This window comes from Lolium rigidum, chromosome 4, assembly GCF_022539505.1.
Source record: "Lolium rigidum isolate FL_2022 chromosome 4, APGP_CSIRO_Lrig_0.1, whole genome shotgun sequence".
Lineage (NCBI taxonomy): Eukaryota > Viridiplantae > Streptophyta > Magnoliopsida > Poales > Poaceae > Lolium > Lolium rigidum.
The window spans coordinates 11,849,740-11,868,768 of NC_061511.1; the positions used below are offsets into that span (position 1 = coordinate 11,849,740).

The following is a 19,029-nucleotide window of genomic DNA, read 5'->3' on the forward strand; positions in this document are numbered from 1 at the left end:
GGGTACTAATGTCGGGGGGATGACCCCGCTAGGTCAAGATTTGGCAAATTAGCCATGTTAAGATACTAGTAAACCGGATTAAGAGGTAATCCAGATTACAAAAGTTCGATTTAATGGTGTTTGATGATACGATCCGGCATATGCCGGAGTAAGGGCAACCGGTGATATCTAAGCCGGAAGAACGTCCGAAGGAACCAAGCTCTGAGGATAGAGAGAAGAATCCGGTTTGTTCTAGTTATATTAACTGGGATCCGGTATAGCCTCAACAGCAACATGTCGGCTCCCTAGTCAAAAATTTCCTCTGAGGCCGAAGGACATAGAGGAGCTAAGCAGTTCAGCTTTAAACGAAACCCTGAAGCCAAAGCAGAAAGATGACGAAAAAGATGCCAAAGGTCGACCAAGCAAGGTCACCAGACCAAGGATGCATAAGAGGGCGTCACTCCTAGAGCCAAAGAAGCTTTCTAAAGTAGCTTAGCTAATCAAAGATACCCTAGGGTTCCTTCCCTTGTAAGCCTCCTCTCCACTATATAAGGAGAGGAGGGGCTCCCCTGTGCGGAGGGATCGATCAGTTAGGAATAGAGGGCTCTGGCTAGTAAGCCGTACATCGTCTACCTCTAGCCTTCGGCCAAGTTCTTGCTATGTTCTTGTTGATCCAGAAATCTAATACGAGCTGTGTGTTTTTCACCTTCATCTTACCCTCCTTCGGATCCTCTTACGCACATTCGGCCCTAACTTAATCTATCCTATGGTATTTGTCTGTTCACCACGACGATAATTTGGCCCTCTCACAGCTCTCTCTAGCCTCCCTCATATCAACCCACACACACGAGCAACACCGATTTTGACATGCCCCCTATGTCTCGCTATTGGCACCATTTTAGCTCGTGAATTTTTTTACAAGACATTGTGGTCTTGCTAGATATGGATCCGATGAAGCGTTTTTAATCCTTTCTTTTTAACCAAAAGAAAACTTCAGTATAAGAAACGTGATGTTTTGGTTCATAGATGTAGATGCATCCATTATGAAATTTTTATTTTAAACAAATATATCCGGATATTCTATTGTTTGCACACAATTTTTTGCGGGATAAGAATTTTTTTTGGTCTATGTAAAAAAGAAAAAAACATGTCTGATGAAGAAGCTATTTCGGAGCACTCAAAATTATCTTTTTTACACAAGCTAGAAAAAATAAAAATAAAATCCGCAAAACTCAGTGTGCAACCATAGAATATCTAGCTTTACATCCTAATATTTTTTTCAGAAATTTTTGAACATTTTGAAAACATTTGGATTTCCCCAATATAAGTGTCTATTTGATTCAATGGATTCTGATGGAAACATCTACTCAAGCCTCATTTCCGAGAATCCTTTATTCCTTACAAACTTTCATGCATACGAAATCCGAATAAACATGACACTGCAATTCTGTTTTTTTTTCTGTCTTTTAAAGAATCTTTGCAGATCAAAGAGGCCAGAGGCCAGGGTTCGGTACGGTTCCATATTAGCAGGTTTCGCCAATGTGGCGTCCACACCATTTCTTTTTTTACTCTCCTTTTCCGTGTCTTCTAGGTAGAGATGGCACCCGCAGGGTATGGGTACAGGTGGAGCCTTTCCATACCGTACTCATCATCTTCAATCTTACCCGTCATCCGTACCCATACCTGTTAATGGGTACAAGTTTTTTCATACCCATCACACGGAAGGGTAAATGGGTACCCGCGGATAAAAACAATACATCAAATCGATAAAAAAAATATATGACAAGAAGTGAAGCGATCCTAAATAAGGATCTAATCTTCACTAATTACCAACGATTGTGAGATTACAAACCGTGAGGTTCGGCCTAGTTACATGAAGGTATAATTAGAAAAAAAATAAGTAGTTTAGAATATTACAACTGTCAATTGTTAAATTTTGATGGATATACAGTTATGAGTTCTATGATCCATACCGTATCCACCCTACACAATGGGTATGCTATTATTTTCATTTATAAATTCATGGGTAATATTTTGTCTCCTATCCGTGCTCCTATTGAGTTTTTACCTGAGGTACGCATTGCCATCCCTACCTCCAGGCCCGAACCCATGGAGACCAGAGCAACCGGGGCTGGGTGAGCCGGACGATGGACGGCGGCGAGACAGGGAGCGCCCGCTGATTGTTTTTAAACAGAAGGCCTCACGGCCCGGCTTTATAAATAAAGCCCTCCAGGCAACGGTACATGTAGAATCAAGAATTACAGTCCACGCACACATAACACGCCCAAGGCGTCACAAGTACGACCCTCCCAGGTCCAGGAAACACACTACACGCCGGATACAAAGCCAAATGGAGCTACACAGGGGGCTCAACCAAACTAGATATAAGCTGAAGCAAGTCCTTGGTCGAGTCTCCGCGCGAGTCCTCCGCTACTCAGCCCGCAGTCGCGCGTAGAGTCTCCTGACGTCGTCCACCGCCGCGTCCAGCATCGCCCGGTCCTTCTGTCTGACCAGAACCCTCCAGGACTGCATATGAATGAGCATGTGATAGAAAACATCAGCAGGGTTCCCAATCATCTTGCCTTCAAAGATTAGTTTGTTGCGCATGTTCCACAGAGTCCAGCACATAGCCGAGAACGTGAACCAAACTAGCCTACGAAGGGGGCCGTATAGGCCCTGGGCGATTGCAATGAACTCCCCCGGTCCCGTGGGGTTCCAGTCGCAGTGGAGGAGTTCCCTAACTCCCACCCACATGAGCTTGGCGATGGGGCAAGAGAAGAAGATGTGATTACAGTCTTCAATCTCCTGACAAAGAGCGCACCTCCCATCCGAGGGTCCGTGGCGCTTGGCAACTTGTTCAGCCGAAGGCAGCCTTCCACGGATTAGTTGCCAAAGGAACACGCGAATCTTCGGGGGAACCCTGGTGCGCCAAGCATCTTTAAAACAAGTGACCGTCGCTCCCTGCGTCAGTGCAAGATAAGCCGAGCTGGTGGTGTAGGTCCCCGAAGCGTCAAGGGACCAAGACACCTTGTCCTCCTCTAGGCCCAGATGCCAACCCATGGCCTCCCGCCGGAGGTTGTCCCATTCAACCGTTTCAACCATCCCAAATTGCCGCCGAAACTCGATACCCCATTCCCCAGGGCGCCCCTCCGGTGGTTTAGCATCAAACACCGAAATGAACGGGTCCGTGCAGCAGCTGAACAGATGCGGGAACCTAGCCATAAAGGGGCCCCTCCCCGTCCACCAGTCCAGCCAGAACCTGGTGCGTCTCCCATTGCGCGCCACGTGTTTGGCTCCCAGTTTGAAGTACCACTTAATCTTCTGGATGGAGTTCCAAAATTCGGAGCCTCTGGTGGGGACCGTATCGTCGAAGAGGTCCCTCCCACGAAGATACTTAGCACGGATTATGTCCGCCCATAGACCGTCCGCGTCTTGGTAAAGTTTCCAAATCCACTTGAGCATCAGAGCGATGTTCATGAGTTTGGTATTGAGGATTCCCAATCCTCCAAATGCTTTCGGTTTACACACCGTAGCCCAATCTACCATGTGGTACTTGCGTTTGTTGCCCACTCCTTCCCAAAAGAAGCGAGCCCTCAGTTTGTCCATGGCCTTATGGGTGCTCTCGAATAGCATGTAAAGGCTCATGGCAAACTGCGGGAGGCTGGACAGGCACGAGTTGGTCAATTCCAACCTACCTGCCGAAGCCAAGAAAAGCCCCTGCCATGGGTCCACCCTGTGCCCAATCTTTTCAGGCAGGAAGTTCCAGTCCGCTACCCTTAGCGCCTTATCACTAATAGGTAGGCCCAAATATTTGATGGGGAATTCACCCCGCTTGCAGTTGAGCATGTGGGCCACCTGGTGTTGAAGTTCCAGCGGGACCCCGGTCACCACTACTTCACTCTTATCAAAGTTGATCTTCAGCCCTGACATATTTTCGAAGCACAGCAGGATAACCTTAAGGTTCGCAATCCCTGCGCCTGTTGGCCTGATCAGAACCAAAGTATCATCAGCGTATTGCAGGTGTGTCACCCCCCCAGGGATGAGGTGCGGGACCACTCCCTCAATATGCCCCGCCAGGTTAGCTTTAGCCAGGATGGCCGCTAGCTCGTCCACAATGAAATCGAACAAGATCGGGGAGAGTGGGTCCCCCTGACGGACGCCCCTCGCATTCCGGAAGTATGGCCCAATTTCCCCGTTCACATTAATCGCCGTTTGGCCCCCCTTGACCAATTGCATAAGGCGGTGCACCACCCGTGCCGAGAAGCCCTTTCGTAGGAGAATCTCCTGCAGGAAGTCCCAACTGACCCTGTCATAGGCCTTCTCGAAGTCCAACTTGAGAAGCAAGCCCTCTTGCTTTCCCACTCTGAGTTCATGTGCAATCTCGTGGAGAGTGATACGTCTCCAACGTATCGATAATTTCTTGTGTTCCATGCCACATTATTGATGTTATCTACATGTTTTATGCACACTTTATGTCATATTCGTGCATTTTCTGGAACTAACCTATTAACAAGATGCCGAAGTGCCGCTTGCCGTTTTCTCGCTGTTTTTGGTTTCAGAAATCCTAGTAAAGAAATATTCTCGAATTGGACGAAATAAAAGCCCGGAGGCCTATTTTCTCACGAAGCTTCCGAAGACCGAAGACGAGACGAAGAGGGGCCACGGGGTGGCCAAACCCTAGGGCGGCGCGGCCCCCCCTTGGCCGCGCCGGCCCGTGGTGTGGGCCCCCGTGCCGCCTCTCGACTTGCCCTTCCGCCTACAAATAGCCTCCGTGACGAAACCCCCAGCACCGAGAGCCACGATACGGAAAACATTACCGAGACGCCGTCGCCGCCGATCCCATCTCGGGGATCCCGGAGATCGCCTCCGGCACCCTGCCGGAGAGGGGATTCATCTCCCGGAGGACTCTACGCCGCCATGGTCGCCTCCGGTGTGATGTGTGAGTAGTCTACCCCTGGACTATGGGTCCATAGCAGTAGCTAGATGGTTGTCTTCTCCCCATTGTGCTATCATTGTCGGATCTTGTGAGCTGCCTATCATGATCAAGATCATCTATATGTAATTCTATATGTTGCGTTTGTTGGGATCCGATGAATAGAGAATACTTGTTATGTTGATTATCAAAGTTATGCTTATGTGTTGTTTATGATCTTGCATGCTCTCCGTTACTAGTAGATGCTCCGGCCAAGTAGATGCTTGTAACTCCAAGAGGGAGTACTTATGCTCGATAGTGGGTTCATGCCTCGCATTGACACCCGGGACAAGTGATGAAAGTTCTAAGGTTGTGTTGTGCTGTTGCCACTAGGGATAAAACATTGATGCTATGTCTAAGGATGTAGTTGTTGATTACATTACGCACCATACTTAATGCAATTGTCTCGTTGCTTGCAACTTAATACCGGAGGGGGTTCGGATGATAACCTCGAAGGTGGACTTTTTAGGCATAGATGCGACTTGGATGGCGGTCTATGTACTTTGTCGTAATGCCCAATTAAATCTCACTATACTCATCATGATATGTATGTGCATTGTCATGCTCTCTTTATTTGTCAATTGCCCAACCGTAATTTGTTCACCCAACATGCTGTTCGTCTTATGGGAGAGACACCTCTAGTGAACTGTGGACCCCGGTCCAATTCTCTTTACTCGAAATACAATCTATCGCAATACTTGTTCTATCGTTTTCTCGCAAACAATCATCTTCCACACAATACGGTTAATCCTTTGTTACAGCAAGCCGGTGAGATTGACAACCTCACTGTTTCGTTGGGGCAAAGTAGTTTGGTTGTGTTGTGCAGGTTCCACGTTGGCGCCGGAATCCCCGGTGTTGCGCCGCACTACATCCCGCCGCCATCAACCTTCAACGTGCTTCTTGGCTCCTCCCGGTTCGATAAACCTTGGTTTCTTTCTCGAGGGAAAACTTGCTGCTGTGCGCATCATACCTTCCTCTTGGGGTTGCCCAACGAACGTGTGAAATACACGCCATCAAGCTCTTTTTCTCGGCGCCGTTGCCGGGGAGATCAAGACACGCCGCAAGGGGAGTCTCCACTTCTCAATCTCTTTACTTTGTTTTTGTCTTGCTTTATTTTATTTACTACTTTGTTTGCTGCACTAAATCAAAATACAAAAAAATTAGTTGCTAGATTTACTTTATTTGCTATCTTGTTTGCTATATCGAAAACACAAAAAAATTAGTTTACTTGCATTTACTTTATCTAGTTTGCTTTATTTACTGTTGCTAAAATGGCCAACGCTGAAAATACTAAGTTGTGTGACTTCACAACCACAAATAATAATGATTTCTTATGCACACCTATTGCTCCACCTCGCTACTACAGCAGAATTCTTTGAAATTAAACTCGCTTTACTCGAATCTTGTCATGAAAGATCAATTTTCCGGAATTAGTTCCGATGATGCTGCTGCCCATCTTAATAATTTTGTTGAACTATGCGAAATGCAAAAATATAAAGATGTAGATGGTGATATTATTAAACTAAAATTGTTCCCTTTCTCATTAAGAGGAAGAGCTAAAGATTGGTTGCTATCTCTCGCCTAAGAATAGTATTGATTCATGGACTAAATGCAATGATGCTTTTATTGGTAGATATTATCCCCTCGCTAAAATTATATCTTTGAGGAGTAGCATAATGAATTTTAAACAATTAGATACTGAACATGTTGCTCAAGCTTGGGAAAGAATGAAATCTCTGGTTAAAAATTGCCCAACCCATGGATCGACTACTTGGATGATCATCCAAACCTTCTATGCAGGACTAAATTTTTCTTCACGGAATTTATTGGATTCAGCTGCTGGAGGTACCTTTATGTCCATCACTCTTGGTGAAGCAACAAAGCTTCTTGATAATATGATGATCAACTACTCTGAATGGCACACTGGAAAGAGCTCCACAAGGTAAGAAGGTAAATTCCGTCGAAGAAACCTCTTCCTTGAGTGATAAGATTGATGTTATTATGTCTATGCTTGTGAATGATAGGACTAATATTGATCCTAATAATGTTCCGTTAGCTTCATTGGTTGCACAAGAAGAACATGTTGATGTAAACTTCATTAAAAATAATAATTTCAACAACAATGCTTACCTGAACAATTCTAGTAACAACTATAGGCCATATCCTTATAATAATGGCAACGGCTATGGTAATTCTTATGGAAATTCTTACAACAATAATAGGAACTCACCCCTGGACTTGAAGCCATGCTTAAAGAATTTATTGGTACACAAACCGCTTTTAACAAATCTGTTGAAGAAAAGCTTGGGAAAATTGATATACTTGCTTCTAAAGTCGATAGTCTTGTCGTCGATGTTGATCTTTTGAAATCAAAAGTTTTGCCTAATGAGAATCATCATAATAAGATTGCTACTACAGCAAATGCCATTCAAGTTAGAATTAATGAGAATATAAGATTAATGGCTGAACTGCGTGCTAGGTGGGATAGAGAAGAAAATGAAAAACTAGCTAAAGAGAAGAATATAGCTAAAGTTTGGACTATTACCACCACTAGTAATGCTAATGCTACACATGTTGCTGCACCTCCTACTCATACTAATAAAAGAATTGGTGTTAGCAATGTTTCCACTTCTAATGCAAAGTGCGAAAACTCGCTCGAAACCGCTAAAACCGCTGAAATTGCCCGTGATAAAGCCGCTGAAATTTTTTCCAACATTGGGGATGATGATCCCATTGCTTTAGATTATAATGGTTTGAATTTTGATGATTGCCACATCTCTGAAGTTATAAAGTTCTTGCAAAAACTTGCTAAAAGTCCTAATGCTAGTGCTATAAATTTGGCTTTCACGCATCATATTACAAATGCTCTCATAAAAGCTAGAGAAGAGAAACTAGAGCGCGAAGCCTCTATTCCTAAAAAGCTAGAAGATGGTTGGGAGCCCATCATTAAGATGAAGGTTAAAGATTTTGATTGTAATGCTTTATGTGATCTTGGTGCAAGTATTTCTGTTATGCCGAAGAAAATTTATAATATGCTTGACTTGCCACCGCTGAAAAATTGTTATTTGGATGTTAATCTTGCTGATCATTCTACAAAGAAACCTTTGGGTAAAGTTGATAATGTTCGCATTACCGTTAACAATAACCTTGTTCCCGTTGATTTTGTTGTCTTGGATATTGAATGCAATGCATCTTGTCCAATTATATTGGGAAGACCTTTTCTTCGAACTCGTTGGTGCTATTATTGATATGAGGGAAGGAAATATAAAATATCAATTTCCTCTCAAGAAAGGTATGGAACACTTCCCTAGAAAGAGAATGAAGGTACCTTATGATTCTATTATTAGAACAAATTATGATGTTGATGCTTCATCTCTCGATGTTACTTGATACACACTTTCTGCGCCTAGCTGAAAGGCGTTAAAGAAAAGCGCTTATGGGAGACAACCCATGTTTTTACCTACAGTACTTTGTTTTTATTTTGTGTCTTGGAAGTTGTTTACTACTGTAGCAACCTCTCCTTATCTTAGTTTTGAGTTTTGTTGTGCCAAGTTAAGCCGTTGATAGAAAAGTAAGTACTAGATTTGGATTACTGCGCAGTTCCAGATTTCTTTGCTGTCACGAATCTGAGCCCACTGCCCTGCAGGAAGCTCAGAAAATTATGCCAATTTACGTGCATGATCCTCAGATATGTACGCAACTTTCATTCAATTTGAGCATTTTCATTTGAGCAAGTCTGGTGCCATTTTAAAATTCGTCAATACGAACTGTTCTGTTTTGACAGATTCTGCCTTTTATTTCGCATTGCCTCTTTCGCTATGTTGGATGAATTTCTTTGATCCACTAATGTCCAGTAGCATTATGCAATGTCCAGAAGTGTTAAGAATGATTGTGTCACCTCTGAATATGTCAATTTATATTGTGCACTAACCCTCTAATGAGTTGTTTCGAGTTTGGTGTGGAGGAAGTTTTCAAGGATCAAGAGAGGAGTATGATGCAACATGATCAAGGAGAGTGAAAGCTCTAAGCTTGGGGATGCACCCGGTGGTTCACCCCTGCATATATCAAGAAGACTCAAGCGTCTAAGCTTGGGGATGCCCAAGGCATCCCCTTCTTCATCAACAAATTATCAGGTTCCTCCCCCGAAACTACATTTTTATTCGGCCACATCTTATGTGCTTTTTCTTGGAGCGTCGGTTTGTTTTTGTTTTTGTTTTGTTTGAATAAAATGGATCCTAGCATTCACTTTATGGGAGAGATACACACTCCGCTGTAGCATATGGACAAATATGTCCTTGGTTTCTACTCATAGTATTCATGGCGAAGTTTCTCCTTCGTTAAATTGTTATATGGTTGGAATTGGAAAATGATACATGTAGTAATTGCTATAAATGTCTTGGGTAATGTGATACTTGGCAATTGTTGTGCTCATGTTTAAGCTCTTGCATCATATGCTTTGCACCCATTAATGAAGAAATACATAGAGCATGCTAAAATTTGGTTTGCATAATTGGTTTCTCTAAGGTCTAGATAATTTCTAGTATTGAGTTTGAACAACAAGGAAGACGGTGTAGAGTTTTATAATGTTTTCAATATGTCTTTTATGTGAGTTTTGCTGCACCGGTTCATCCTTGTGTTTGTTTCTAACAAGCCTTGCTAGCCTAAACCTTGTATCGAGAGGGAATACTTCTCATGCATCCAAAATACTTGAGCCAACCACTATGCCATTTGTGTCCACCATACCTACCTACTACATGGTATTTTCCAGCCATTCCAAAGTAAATTGCTTGAGTGCTACCTTTAAAATTCCATCATTCACCTTTGCAATATATAGCTCATGGGACAAATAGCTTAAAAACTATTGTGGTATTGAATATGTAATTATGCACTTTATCTCTTATTAAGTTGCTTGTTGTGCGATAACCATGTTTATCGGGGAACGCCATCAACTCATTGTTGAATTTCATGTGAGTTGCTATGCATGTTCGTCTTGTCTCGAAGTAAGGGCGATCTACACCGAGTTGAATGGTTTGAGCATGCATATTGTGAGAGAAGAACATTGGGCCGCTAACTAAAGCCATGTTCCATGGTGGAAGTTTCAGTTTTGGACAAACATCCTCAAATCTCTAATGAGAAAAGAATTAATTGTTGTTGAATGCTTAAAGCATTAAAAGAGGAGTCCATTATCTCGTTGTCTATGTTGTCCCGGTATGGATGTCTAAGTTGAGAATAATCAAAAGCGAGAAATCCAAATGCGAGCTTTCTCCTTAGACCTTTGTACAGAGCGGCATAGAGGTACCCCTTTGTGATACTTGGTTAAAGCATATGTATTGCGGTGATAATCCGGGTAGTCCAAGCTAATTAGGACAAGGTGCGAGCACTATTAGTACACTATGCATGAGGCTTGCAACTTATAAGATATAATTTACATGATGCATATGCTTTATTACTACCGTTGACAAAATTGTTTCATGTTTTCAAAATCAAAGCTCTAGCACAAATATAGCAATCGATGCTTTTCCTCTATGAGGACCATTCTTTTACTTTCAATGTTGAGTCAGTTCACCTATTTCTCTCCACCTCAAAGAAGCAAACACTTGTGTGAACTGTGCATTGATTCCTACATATTCGCTTATTGCACTTATTATATTACTCTATGTTGACAATATCCATGAGATATACATGTTACAAGTTGAAAGCAACCGCTGAAACTTAATCTTCTTTTGTGTTGCTTCAATACCTTTACTTTGAATTATTGCTTTATGAGTTAACTCTTATGCAAGACTTATTGATGCTTGTCTTGAAGTGCTATTCATGAAAAGTCTTTGCTTTATGATTCACTTGTTTACTCATGTCATCACCATTGTTTTGATCGCTGCATTCTCTACATATGCTTTACAAATAGTATGATCAAGTTTATGATGGCATGTCACTCCGTAAATTATCTTTGTTATCGTTTTACCCGCTCGGGACGAGCAGTAACTAAGCTTGGGGATGCCGATACGTCTCCAACGTATCGATAATTTCTTGTGTTCCATGCCACATTATTGATGTTATCTACATGTTTTATGCACACTTTATGTCATATTCGTGCATTTTCTCGGAACTAACCTATTAACAAGATGCCGAAGTGCCGCTTGTCGTTTTCTCGCTGTTTTTGGTTTCGTAAATCCTAGTAAAGAAATATTCTCGGAATTGGACGAAATAAAAGCCCGGAGGCCTATTTTCTCACGAAGCTTCCGTAAGACCGAAGACGAGACGAAGAGGGGCCACGGGGTGGCCAAACCCTAGGGCGGCGCGGCCCCCCTTGGCCGCGCCGGCCCGTGGTGTGGGCCCCCGTGCCGCCTCTCGACTTGCCCTTCCGCCTACAAATAGCCTCCGTGACGAAACCCCCGCACCGAGAGCCACGATACGGAAAACATTACCGAGACGCCGTCGCCGCCGATCCCATCTCGGGGGATCCCGGAGATCGCCTCCGCACCCCGCCGGAGAGGGGATTCATCTCCCGGAGGACTCTACGCCGCCATGGTCGCCTCCGGTGTGATGTGTGAGTAGTCTACCCCCGGACTATGGGTCCATAGCAGTAGCTAGATGGTTGTCTTCTCCCCATTGTGCTATCATTGTCGGATCTTGTGAGCTGCCTATCATGATCAAGATCATCTATATGTAATTCTATATGTTGCGTTTGTTGGGATCCGATGAATAGAGAATACTTGTTATGTTGATTATCAAAGTTATGCTTATGTGTTGTTTATGATCTTGCATGCTCTCCGTTACTAGTAGATGCTCTGGCCAAGTAGATGCTTGTAACTCCAAGAGGGAGTACTTATGCTCGATAGTGGGTTCATGCCCGCATTGACACCTGGGACAGATGACGTAAAGTTCTAAGGTTGTGTTGTGCTCGTTGCCACTAGGGATAAAACATTGATGCTATGTCTAAGGATGTAGTTGTTGATTACATTACGCACCATACTTAATGCAATTGTCTCGTTGCTTGCAACTTAATACCGGAGGGGGTTCGGATGATAACCCGAAGGTGGACTTTTTAGGCATAGATGCAGCTTGGATGGCGGTCTATGTACTTTGTCGTAATGCCCAATTAAATCTCACTATACTCATCATGATATGTATGTGCATTGTCATGCTCTCTTTATTTGTCAATTGCCCAACCGTAATTTGTTCACCCAACATGCTGTTCGTCTTATGGGAGAGACACCTCTAGTGAACCGTGGACCCCGGTCCAATTCTCTTTACCGAAATACAATCTACCGCAATACTTGTTCTACCGTTTTCTCGCAAACAATCATCTTCCACACAATACGGTTAATCCTTTGTTACAGCAAGCCGGTGAGATTGACAACCTCACTCGTTTCGTTGGGGCAAAGTAGTTTGGTTGTGTTGTGCAGGTTCCACGTTGGCGCCGGAATCCCCGGTGTTGCGCCGCACTACATCCCGCCGCCATCAACCTTCAACGTGCTTCTTGGCTCCTCCTGGTTCGATAAACCTTGGTTTCTTTCTGAGGGAAAACTTGCTGCTGTGCGCATCATACCTTCCTCTTGGGGTTGCCCAACGAACGTGTGAAATACACGCCATCAGAGAGCCAGGGCACCCTCATGCAGACATCTCCCTTTGATGAAAGCAGATTGGCTCCGGTCCACCGTCCTATGAGCTAGCGGTGCTAATCTAATCGCGTACGCTTTGGCCACAAATTTGAAAATGACGTTGATCAAAGCGATAGGCCTAAACTGCGTGATCCGCTCCGCCCCTTTAACCTTGGGAATTAGGGAAATAATCCCAAAGTTAAGCCGGGCGATGTCGACCCTCCCTAGGGCGAAGTCATTCAACATCTGAAGAATTGGTTCTCGCAGGATTCCCCAGAATCGCTTGAAGAACAGCACCGGAAGCCCGTCCGGTCCCGGCGCAGAGTCCGGCTTCATACTAGCCAGGACCTCGTCGAGCTCCTCAGCGGTGAATGCGACCTCAACACCCCAATTTTCCTCATCCGAAATCTTCTGATCTTCTCCCAAAAGATCGGTGCCTAGGGCAAAGACCCGTTCTTCCCCTTTGGCCCCCATCAAGCCTTGGTAGAACTGGTAAATGTGTTCCATGAGGGCACGCTGCTCCTCCACCTCGCCCACGTCGGTGATGAGCCTGGGAATAGAACACTTGCGCTTGCGCCCATTCGCAATCGCGTGGAAGAAAGCGGTGCAAGAGTCCCCTTTCAAGATCCACTGCGTCCTACTCCGTTGGCGCCAGTACTCCTCGTCCACCCGGTCCAGTGCCACGAGTTGGTCCTCAAGGAAGTAGCGGAGGCCCCATCCCTCCTCATCCAAACCGTTGGCATCAGCCACCCGATCTAATTCTTCCACCTGGCGCAAAAGGTTGGTACGGAAGACCCTCTTCTCTTTACCCAAGTTGGCCCCCCACCCTTTGAGGAATTGCCTGGAGTTCCGCGAGACATATTGCCACGTTTCTACCGAGCAGCGGTGCGGCCCGTGGTCAAAGATGAAACAGCGGAGTTTCTCCCGAAGTAGGTCCCCAAACCCCGGCACCCCCAGCCACCAAGTCTGGAAAAAGAACCTCGACTGGCAGATAGGTGCATCTTCGCCGCTGCTCAACAGAAGAGGTGAGTGATCAGATCCCACCCTTGTGATCGTTGTGAGAGAGCAAAGCGGAAACGCCGCCTCCCAAATCGGCGAGACTAGAACCCGATCTAGTACACACTGAGTTGGGCGGAGGCGTTTGTTCGTCCAAGTGAAGCGGGCCCCTGCCCGTTCCACCTCGCGGAGAGCCATAGTAGCGATAGCCTCATTGAACCTTCTTACCCTGGACCAAGAGATATTGGCGTTACTCTTGTCGCTTGCTGCGCGGATCAGGTTGAAGTCACCCCCAACCACAACCGGGTAAGGGGCCGCCGCTACGGCCTGGGTGAGTTCCCCCAAGAACTCATCAGAACGACGGTGATCAGCCGGTCCGTAGACCAAGAAGAAACACCACTTGAGTTTGTTGCTCCGTTGGTAGATCGAGGCACTAATGTAGAAATTCCCCTTCTGCCATTGTCCGACCTCAAAGCAATCGTCCCGAAAGCCCAAGAGCATGCCCCCGGAATGCCCCTGAGCGGGGACCCAGCTCCACCCGAACTAGCCCCCAAACTCCAAGCTACGAAGCTCGGCAGCGGAAAAGTCTGCCTTAATCGTTTCTTGGAGCGCAACAATGTCGACCCGATGCTGTCTAAGATAGGATTTGAGCTGTCCGCGCCTCCCCGGCTCCCCAAACCCCCTAATGTTATAGATGAGGGCTCTCATATGCACGCCTCGCTCGCCCCGCGCCTCTTGCGCACCGTTAGCCGTGGGCGGCGCACCCTTGCGCGTGCCCTCAAGTCGCGAAGTGTCAAATCCTCGTCCGACGACCCCCGACCGGTCGCGTCCGAGGCCTCCGGTGTGGTCTCCCTACCACCACCTGGAGCCGCATCCTCCCTGGATGACGCGCCCGCTGATTGTGGTGTTCGTTTCCAGGGTGATGCCATGCTTTGCTGATCGCCGATCGGGAACGACGGCGCGCATTGGTTCTGGGATGCGTCTGCGCCGAGAAGCTTGAGCTCATCAACCCGCAAGTAACAGCAGATCAGGACGCATTACCTCCAGTTGCCTACTCTCGGATTCTGAATTCGTAGTTTGTTTTAGTTACGATTTCTTTTGTTCTCGATGCTTCAGATAAAGCACAGGATCAGCGGGCAAAGGGCTCTGATGGAATGGCACCCAGTATGTGTTCGACAGGAGGCCCAAACCAAGAAAATGGGTCCCATTCATGGGTTGGGCCTCCTGTCTTTTACCTAGTATGTGTTCATGAACCATATCCTGTATCTTTTACTAGTTCTATTTAAATTTTATGTATATTCCAGGCCACACATCAGCTGGAAAACAGTGGTACGGTTGGAAAGAGCAACCAAGGACAAGTGGACAAGAGCTCGAGACGCTACAAGTAAACTGTTGACCATTTTGGTGGTCAATCTTCTTGCAAAGATAAAAAGATCCCATTTCTGAGGTCTTGAACTGGCCAAGGGTGGTGGTGTGCTATTGCTCAATTGTTAAATTCAAGCTTCCTTTAGCCAAGGGTGGTACTGGTACACAAGCAGATCCTTCAAGCAAAGGTTCGTATAGCTCCATCTACACAACCATGTTAGAGGGTCTAATCTGGTTGCTGATCCTGAAGCTTGGGGATGCCCTGGCAAATGAAGCAGCTGAGCTAGGGAAGTCGTTCCTCGTCTATGAAGCATCTGCTCTACAAGACCTATTTGGTGAAATAAGGAAAATGAAGGAGGAGTTGGAGAGCATGCAAGCCTTCTTCCGAACTGCTGAGCGGTTCAAGGATGCGGATGAGACTACTGTTGCATTCGTGAATCAAATCAGGGGTCTTGCCTTCAATATCGAGGATGTTATTGATGAGTTCACCTACAAGTTGGGGGAGGATCGTGAGGGGATGTTTCTGTTGAAAGCAATTAGGAGGGCCAGGCAAATCAAGACATGGTACCGGCTAGCCAACTGTTTGCGTGATATCAAAGCCGACCTCAAGCGTGCCGCAGAGAGAAGGCACAGATATGATGTGAAGGGTGTCGAAAGGGACGCAAAACTGACAAGCGTAGGCAGCTCAAATAGAAGACCTACAGAGTCTGTACATTTTAAAAGGGAAGATGATCTTGTGGGGATCGCGGAGAATAGAAACTTGCTGATGAAATGGATGAAAGATGAAGAGCAGCAACACATGATAATCACTGTTTGGGGCATGGGAGGTGTTGGTAAGACAACACTTGCTGCTCACGTCTACAATGCCATCAAGACTGACTTTGACACTTGCGCTTGGATCACTGTGTCTCATAGTTATGAAGCTGATGATTTGCTAAAACAAATTATTGAAGAGTTCCGGAAGAATGACAGGAAGAAAGAATTCCCAAAGGATGTTGATGTCACAGATTACAGAAGTCTCGTGGAGACAATCCGACGTTACCTAGAGAAGAAAAGGTATGTTCTTGTTTTAGATGATGTTTGGAGTGTGAATGTTTGGTTTGACAGCAAAGATGCATTTTTCGGGGGCAAACTTGGTCGGATAATTTTCACATCAAGGATATATGAGGTTGCACTGCTTGCTTCCGAAGCCCAAATAATTAACTTGCAACCCTTGCAAAATCACTATGCATGGGATCTGTTTTGTAAAGAGGCATTTTGGAAGAATGAAAATAGCGATTGTCCGCCAGAATTGCACTATTGGGCGCACAAGTTTGTAGAGAAATGCAATGGCTTGCCAATTGCTATTGTGTGCATTGGGCGCCTCCTGTCATTCAAGAGCGCAACATTTTTGGAGTGGGAGAATGTATACAGAACTCTTGAGATGAAATTTACAAACAATTTCATCCTGGATATGAACATAATCTTGAAGGTTAGTTTGGAAGACCTGCCACACAACATGAAAAACTGTTTTCTTTACTGCTGCATGTTCCCAGAGAATCATGTTATGCAAAGGAAGTGGCTAGTACGGCTCTGGGTTGCAGAAGGATTTATTGAAGCGAGTGAGCATAAGACACTGGAGGAGGTTGCAGAAGATTACTTGACCGAGCTCATCAACCGATGTCTGTTACTGGAGGTTAAGAGGAATGAATCAGGGTATGTTGATGATTTCCAAATGCATGATATCCTTCGGGTATTAGCCCTTTCTAAGGCACGAGAAGAGAACTTTTGCATTGTCCTTGATTACTCAAGGACTCATCTTATTGGAAAAGCACGTCGTTTATCAATTCAAAGAGGGGATATTGCACACCTTGCAGAATCTGTTCCACATCTCCGTTCCTTGCTTGTTTTCCAAAATTCGCTAACTTTCGGCTCACTTCGTTCATTCTCAAGGTCTGTTAAGCTAATGTCTGTACTGAATCTGCAAGATAGTTCAATTGAGGGTTTGCCAAATGAGGTGTTTGACTTGTTCAATCTGCGTTTTCTGGGCCTTAGACGAACTAAAATTGCAAATCTCTCACGTCATATTGGAAGGCTACAAAATCTGCTTGTTTTGGATGCTTGGAAAAGCAAAATTACCAACCTACCTGTCGAAATTACAAGGCTCTGTAAGTTGACACATCTTATTGTCACTATGAAACCATTGATACCGTCTATGCAATATGTTCCTTCTATTGGTGTACCAGCACCTATTAGTGGTATGTGTTCTTTGGCAAGTCTGCAGACATTATTGTTGGTGGAATCTAGTTCTGAAATGGTCAATTACCTTGGTGCTCTAGTTCTGTTGAGATCATTCAGCATCAGTAAAGTTCAAGGTCGCCACTGTGAAAAGCTGTTCATAGCTATTACCAATATGGTTCATCTAACCCGGCTTGGGATCCATGCATATGATGATGAGGAAGTTCTGCAACTCGATGCACTCAATCCACCTCCATTACTTCAGAAGATTTTCTTGCAAGGGACATTAGATAAAGAATCATTACCTCGGTTTTTCTTATCGATTGGTACACTGAAAAGCCTCTCCATTCTACGACTTGTCTGGTCAAAACTTCAGGAAGATATGTCCTGTTATCTTGAGGAATTACATCAGTTAGTAAAACTTCAACTCTATGATGCATTTGATGGCAATAAGATAAACTTCCGAGCAACGTCATTCCAGAAACTTCGAGTACTAAAAATCTGGGGAGCTCCACATCTCAGGCAGATCACGATAGAAAGAGGGGCACTGCCCAGTTTGGTTAATTTGAAGCTCCTACTCTGTCCAGAGTTGAAGTTGTTGCCAGGTGGCATTGAACATGTGAGCACTCTCGAAGAGCTAACTTTGAATTCTACAGCAGAAGAGCTTGTGGAAAGGGTTCGACAGAAGAGAGAGGAGAGCATATCACATGTTCAGAGAGTTTACGTCGGTTTCGTCAGGAACGGCGAGCTGGCTGCAGAGAGGATTCAGTAAATGCAGTTACATCCAGACTGCCATCGGTTCTTCTCTGCTATAATTTCTTCAGCCATTATATGGCATATGATGTAACACATAACCTCCTGTTTTTATCCGCAACATGTCATTTTTAGCGCCTTTTGAAGCCTTCGTGTGTCCATGTTTCTGTTTGTGTTTGCTATATCTAGGTAATTTTAATATTATTTATTTGTAATATAATCGTCAGCCTCGCGGCACGGAGCTGTTTTTGCGTTGCATGACTGATGCTTTTACAGTTTCCAGGTCTGAATAAATAAATTCTTGTATTTTTATGGACACCTTTTGCCTTGGCTAGCAGTTCAGATGTCCATTGCGATGCTACTAACTTCAACATTGGAAGAAGAATCTCAACAAGGCCTAATTCACTGACGCCTAACTTCAGTAGATGCAAGCTATATATTTCTTTGGCTATTTTCCAATTGTAGATTCTAAAACATAAGTTTTGCTCAGCACAGTTCACTAGTGCCTAAGCATCTTACTGTAAAAAAAGTAGTTATGAAAGAGCGAAGTAGGCTGACGCTTAACTTCAATAGGAGCAAGCAAGTATAAAGTGAAATGTTAAAAACGCAGGCTCGTCACAAGGAGCTGGAACTGGTGATCTGCTTCTAGCGAAGGCTTTCCAGACCTTAGCCGAGTCAAACACGGGGTAGGAACCTCTGAACTGGATGTGGTAAGCTGAGGAGGCAGAGTAGACACCGTTTGTCGTCCACAGCCAGCAGATGGAATCAGGTTGGAGGATACGCACAATGGTTCATAAACTCCGTGAACTGCACAATGGTGGATACGCACGCTACCGAACGGATCCAGATGTCATTTAGGTGCTCGGCGCTGACAGTTCGGTTCCGTTATGTGCGAGGGCTCCGGAGCTTTTCAAGATTGCATGTGTCATGTTCAATTGTGTGTTTATTATCTTCAGCCTCGCGACACCGTGTTGTTTATACAGTTTCTTTGTTGCTATTCTTCTGGACAACCTTTTTGCCTGGACTAGCAACTCAGATGTCCATTGGAGATGCTAGTAAATACAGCATTGGAAGAAGAATCACATCTAGGCCTAGTTCATTGACGGCTAACTTTATGTTTCGGTGTGGATATTTTCAACTGCAATT

At 44.9% G+C, this 19,029-nt stretch overlaps 1 protein-coding gene across 1 annotated transcript; it reads left to right on the plus strand.

Moving 5' to 3' along the window:
• The first annotated feature begins 15,087 nt into the window (after positions 1-15,087).
• On the plus strand, positions 15,088-18,083 carry LOC124708074 (disease resistance protein RPM1-like). The gene has a single exon (XM_047239761.1). The coding sequence runs from the start codon at positions 15,128-15,130 to the stop codon at positions 17,900-17,902; it is 2,775 nt and encodes a 924-aa protein (XP_047095717.1). The 5' UTR covers positions 15,088-15,127; the 3' UTR covers positions 17,903-18,083.
• Positions 18,084-19,029: the final 946 nt, after the last annotated feature.

Coding starts and splice junctions, on each gene's coding strand:
- LOC124708074 (XM_047239761.1), top strand. CDS start 15,128: ATGTTAGAGGGTCTAATCTGGTTGCTGATCCTGAAGCTTGGGGATGCC.